A 6,352-nucleotide genomic window follows, 5' to 3' on the forward strand; every position below is an offset into this window, starting at 1 on the left:
AAGATTGAAAATTTTGATACCTGCAAACACGCTTCACCTGAAAAGTCAAAAAGCAACAATAATATTGAGGTAGTGAAAGGATTTTCAGATTTTCCATACTCAGTATCACTCTATTAATACTTAAGGCATGTTTGGGACTTCCCTATAGCTCAGATAAGAAATCTGCCTGCAATGCATGAGACCGGGGTTCTAACCCTGGGTCAGGAGGATTCCCTGGAGAAGGAAACTGCAACCCATTCCAGTATTCTCACCTGGAGAATTCCACAGATAGAGGACCCTGGCGGGCTACAGTCCACGGGGTTGCAAAGAGTCGGACACAACTAAGCGACTAACATACACAACATCACCATTATATACACACACATCACCAAATATAAAGTATATTAACTTATATAAACTATATAATAAAACCATATACTTTAGTACTACTTTACAGTAAGTACAGATTATACTAATAAACTAATATGTACAAATTATAGGTAAACAAATGTTTACCTCAACATCTTGATATATTCAGTGGTACTTGAGAAAGTGAAATCAACTGTTACACAATATAGAAAGTATGTTCATTCTAAATTTAAAATTAAACTACCATTTATTTTAAACTACCAATACTTATAAAAAACTAAATTGCATTATATATCAAAAATATTCACTGAGCAACAGAAATTATAACTTAAAATATTTACTCCTTAATGTCAAGAATTAAAGATTTTCCTTCCAGCTTTACTGAGATAGAATTGACACATAACACTGTACGTAAGATATACACATAATGATTTAATATATGTATATATTTTGAAGTAAGATTCTGTAACAAAACATTAGATGCTTAATTCCTTGATGCTCCCCCTCAACTACAGGGATTTACAAGTCATCTAACATCCCTTCTTCAACCACAATGTTTGTTTGGTTTATACTTTTTTTCTGACAGCATATAGTAGCTGCATTATATCTGGAACAGTGTAATGATTTCTGGAATTAAAAATTCCCCAAACTCTATTAAAATAAATAGTAATTTGATGCAATATAAGGCTTACTTTTAGGCTTTTCTTCCATTTCTAAATATGTGAGTTTACAACCATTAAGAATAATATTGTGCTCATCACCTTAGTTTCTTCTACCACTAGGGTGGTCCCTTTCAATAATCAATACTCTATTTTTTCTTGTTTAAGATTATTAATGAAATTTTATGTCACAGTGCCAATACATTATAGAAAGGCCAATACGAAATATTAAATCTAATTCCTCCTTTTAAACACCATTCTTTCAATATCCTATGAACACCAGGGTAACAAAACACAGCACCCCACAAAAACTAGGAATGGGACTCCTTGCAGAAGGCCCTCCAGAGGGATGACAAAATAGCTTAGGGAAACTGTTGAAGTGTGGGGTTCAGAACACAGTTTCACAATCAACAAAAACAACTGCTTTAAAGACTTGGCTTTGTTAGGCCCCATCTGGACATGTAGACTAAGATTCTGTGGAGGTAAAGCCAGGAATCTGTATTTTTAACATACTCCCATGTGATTTTGTTGCACATTAAGTCTGAGAAACACATATAATTCATCACAACCTACTTACATAGGTAGCCAAGGAGATATGGGAATGTTCCAGATTACTTTAAAATATACAATCAAACTTTCTACAATAAAAGGAGTTCAATTTATTTATTGTTACTGCATAAAGAGATTCTTCTTCCTAGTTTTGGAATGACAGGTACCTATGAGAAAGCAACTACTGAAAATCTATGTTGTCATTGTTAAAAAACCTCAAGTGATCTTAAAAAAAAAAAAAAAAGATTCTTATTCTTTATAAATGCTTGTCATAAAGTAAGTATGGTTAGAGTAGGGAATATGACCAATTAGTACAATTCATTTTCCCCAAGTTAACTGCTAACACCAAAAAGCTTAGTGCTGCTTTCAACCTATGACACTCTGCAGAATGCTGCTCCTAAACTAACAGTGGCTAAAACATCCTTTTATGATTACCTTAAGAATATCATTTAGATTGTAGGGTGCATTATTTTGTGCATAAAATTTTATTAAGATGGGAATATTTCCCCAATCATTTTGGTAGTTAGTGGATAAATTAACCTTGAATATTTAAATTTATAAGACCGTATTTCACAGTTATATTAAATCGCTGCTCCCTGGAAGACAACGCTGCAAATTAAAAATAAAGCTTCTAACAGGAAGGTCCTGAATATGAATAGATTCATACACTTACTACCTGTGTGACCTTGGATAAGTAATTTAAACTCTCTTAGCCTCAATTTCCTTATTAGGAGGATTAAATGAGATATATACATAAAGCTCTCAGCACAATTCCAGGTACATACTAGTTCTCAGTAAACATTAGCCCATATAAACACACAAGACCCCATGGTGTGCTACAATCCATGAGGTCACAGAGTTGGACACGACTGAGCGACTGAACTGAACTCAAACACACAAGAAACTATCAATGATGGTTGCTTCCGAAAAAAAAAAAGTAGTCTGGGTCAAGGGTGGAAAGATGATACCTTTTCTATCCTCTGTATTTTTAACCACTGCTTATATCTTTTTGAAAAATTTAAATCATCTCTTTCGCTGTGGAATTTCTTAGTATTTAGCATTATGCACTGCAAAAGCTGAACTGTGACTGCTGAATTCGCAAAGGAGTAAGTCATAGTCTAATAATACCCACAAAGAAATACAACCTATCTGATTTCATGAATGTATTTCTTACTTGCTTCACAACAGCCATTCTGGTCTTAACCAAAACACCTTAAACCAGAGGTTTTTCAACCTCGGATGACTTTGTCCCTCGGGGGACATCTGGCAACAGAGACATTCCTGGTTGTCACAACTGAGGCGGTATACTACTGGCATCTGGTGGGTAGTGGCCAAGAACACTGCTTAACATTCTATTACATAGTATATAGGCCTGCACCACAGTAACTGCAACCCAAGGAACCATTCCACTTCACTCTCAAAGTAACCGGGTTCTTCATTACAATTACCAACAAAAGAAAACAAACCCACAAAATAAATTCTCCCCTCAAGTAATAAAGTAAAATCCTTAAGGACTGGTAGACTAGGGGCTTAGTAAACTAACCACTGTTGGCCACTATTTTAAGTTTCCAAAATTCTACCACCTAGAATGGCTTAGGTTTGAGTGTCTACTCAGTTCAATATATTACACAATTTTTAAAGCATTTATTATTAAGCCTTTCAAAAATTCACTCTAAATGAGTTCAAGAGATAACAGTTTACCATTTTTCCTGTTTTCAAATGATATCTAAAGAACCAAAAAGCTCAAACAATGTACTACTAAAGACTAAACAGGGCCTTTATTTCAGTATGTAGTTATCAAGTCTTTCCAATAAACTTGATATTTTCACATTTCGCTTAATGCACTGGCCTTGGCCTACTTCATATATTCTGAGTATGTTAATTAATATCCTTCAAAAACTTAAGAAAATATTAACAACAGTCCTTGTTTCTGATTGAGAAGGCAAGAAAAGTAATCGGCAGCTAAGTAATTTTATAATAAGGCATGAAAGATTACAAACTAAATCATTCTGTCCTCCAACCTTAAAGCGTATCTTGGTAAGCCTTAACAAAAAGTCATCCGTTAAGAAAGCGTTTTGGAAAATGTCTTTATCAATATTTGGGATTAATCTTTTAAGAGTGCAAAACTGAACCAACTGGCTATCAAAATTTAGAGTCTGTTCACAAGTAGGTTGGAAAGAATTTTGAAATACTGCTACTGCTAACACTGTTATTAGTCATACTTTATTTTCATAGCAACTGCTTAACTTCTTTTACACCTTTAAATAAATATATATATATACACACCTTTCCCATTATTTAAGTTGAGTACTGTTTTAATATTTAATACTGTTTAATAGTTCACATAATTAAAACTTATTCTGATCAAGGAATTCTTAGGGAAACAAAATAACATCTTAATTCCTTCCACCAAAACAAACAAACAAAAAAAAAACACAGAACAGTAAGCTGTGTTTGCAACTACAAGATACAATAAAGTTGTTATTCATTCAGTGCTTGTCCAATACATTATTTGCGATGGACACAGAGATCACCAGAACTTCTCCATTCAGTCTAGATCACTCCCCCGACCATCCAGAACTTCAGTATGTGTCCAAACTTGCTTGCTCATGGTCTAATAATAAACCTAACTATACAACCTGTAACAGCCCCTGACAACCTTTTCCTTAAGAAGTCACAAAGGTGATTTAACCAGCACCTCAAACTCTTTGTAAACCTATTGCAAAAACGGATGTCCATTCCAGCCTCTAGGTTCTGCCGACGGCTCAGGGCCTCCGGCGGTAGAGAGGAGAGGTGAAGATCCGCCAGAATCGAGAAGGACAGCCGCCGGGCGTTGGGCAGCAGAAGCTAACTGCTGGTTCATTTCTCTTTAAATCTGGCAGCACGTGGGGAGGCATTGTGAAGCCACCAACCCGCCTCCCCCTCTTTCACTCCGCACACGTACGTCTCCAATGCGCATGCTCCGCTCACACAGTCCTAGCAGAGTCGGAGCCAACCCCCTAAAAAGTCAACCTGGAAGCCGCAAACGGCCGGAGGCCGGGACAATGGGGGAGGGGGGACGCAGGCACCTCTGGGGAGGCAGACCCGGCCGCCGCCCCAAGCCAGAGCCCGCGGGCCGCAGCCCCGGGGCCCCGCAGGCCTGCACAGGAGCCAGAATCGCTCGGAGCACAAAGCCCCGAGCTGGCCAGCGAGCGGCTCTCGGCTCGGCCCGCTCCTACCCTCCCCCAGCCGGGCGGCGCAGCCGGAGCCCGTGCCAGGCGGAGGCAGGCGAGGCGGCGTCCCGCGCCCCGCCGGGCTCTCAGACCCCGTGCGCCAGCGACCAGGCCGCAGAGGCCGGCGCTTTTGTTGTCCGCCACAACTACGCGGACCCGGCGCTGCCCGGGCAGAAGTTTGGCGCGCCTCACCTACCCGCCCCGCGGCCAGTTCCTCTCGCCCACCCTGCCCCCGGCTGCCCGCTCCGCGGTTCAGACAGCCGAGCCCGCGACGCGCAGCCGGCCGGGCTCAGATGCTCTACCTGCCTCGGGGGGTCCAGCGGTCTCGGGCGCACCTGAGCCCGGACCCGCCCCTCCAGGGAGGGTCCGCCGGGACAGGGTACCCACAGCCCCTCCCCCGCAACGTCCCACCGAACAGTGGGGGAGGGGACAAGCTCCCCTCCATCCCCGGGGGTGCCAGGCCCCGTCCGGGGGCCGAGGCTGGGGCGCGCCCCCGCCCCCAACACCCTCGGAAAGCCGGGGAAGAAGTGATGGACCCGGCCCGGACCGGCGCCCAGGCTCCCCACTCTCGCAGGCCCGCGCCCGATCTCGCCGGAGCCTGCCGTTCCCCTCGACCGTCCGGCCCGCCAGCCAGGGAGCGCCCTGGAGGAGAGGAGAAGCGGGCAGCTGCTCGCCGCGATCGCGGCCCGGCCCGCCGCCCAGCCGCCCGCTCCCTCACCTGCCAGCTGTCTTCGCAGTAGCAGTGCCGACTGCAGCTCCGTCATCCTCCCCGCCAAGGGCCCGGGCTGGCGCCGGGGCTTCCGAAGAACTGGGCACAGGCTCCGGAGATGCTGGAGCTGGGTGTGCTGAGGAACCCGGGCCCCCACGACGGGAGCGCCGAAGCCGAGGGAGGCTGGGCTGTGGCGGCGGTAGCGGCGCCTCGCTGCCGGCGCGAGTCCGCTCGCTTCAGCTTTCCTCACAGCGCCTCACGCCCGGAAGGGGAGGGTACCCGTGCCGCCGCGGCGCGCACTGGGACTTCGCTCGCCCGCTTCCCTCCTTCAACCCGCCCGTCGGCCCCACCGGTGCCTTCCCCCGCCACAGCCTCACAGCGCGCAGGGCCGCTCCGCGCAGGCGCGCTGGGGCTGCCTACTTCGGAAGCAGCCTGCCCGCTAGCCCGACCCTTCTGCCTCCTGCTCCGCCTCCGGAGGCGGAACCCCGCCCCCTACGCGAATTGGCCTCTGTCGCCGCCATCTTGGGAAGGTCGCCGCCCGGCCAAGTGCCTGGCCCCGGCGGCAGACGCCCCGCGGACGCCATGACAGAAAGGTCGCGGAGTGTCAAGACGCCGCCTCCGAGTCGAAGCAGGTGGTCAGCAGGGAGCGAAGGGCCAAGAGAAGTGATAGGTGCCTAGTTGCTGGCGAGCGCCCAACAGCACACAGGGTGTGCGAATTAGTCATTGTTAAAGCCGAACTTAGTACTGGTGTGCCCCATTTTAAGCACACCCCCAAAATAGACTTCATATATGCTGGTAATTCACTTTACAGAAAGATAAACAGATTCTTCAAGAAAAATGCTCTGCATCTCATAGTACAAAATGTTTAAACATCG

At 45.5% G+C, this 6,352-nt stretch overlaps 1 protein-coding gene across 1 annotated transcript in view; it reads right to left on the reverse strand.

Annotated features, from left to right (window-relative positions):
• The window catches only part of UBE2G1 (ubiquitin conjugating enzyme E2 G1), an 87,592-nt gene extending 81,750 nt beyond the window's left edge, over nucleotides 1–5,842 (reverse strand). Inside the window, exon 1 of the mRNA NM_001082458.1 lies at nucleotides 5,487–5,842. Within this exon, the coding sequence (NP_001075927.1) occupies nucleotides 5,487–5,532 (46 nt within the window). The 5' untranslated portion in view covers nucleotides 5,533–5,842. The remainder of the gene's footprint in view (nucleotides 1–5,486) is intronic.
• Nucleotides 5,843–6,352: the final 510 nt, after the last annotated feature.

The sequence above is a fragment of the Bos taurus genome, chromosome 19 (assembly GCF_002263795.3).
Source record: "Bos taurus isolate L1 Dominette 01449 registration number 42190680 breed Hereford chromosome 19, ARS-UCD2.0, whole genome shotgun sequence".
In the NCBI taxonomy this organism is placed as follows: domain Eukaryota; kingdom Metazoa; phylum Chordata; class Mammalia; order Artiodactyla; family Bovidae; genus Bos; species Bos taurus.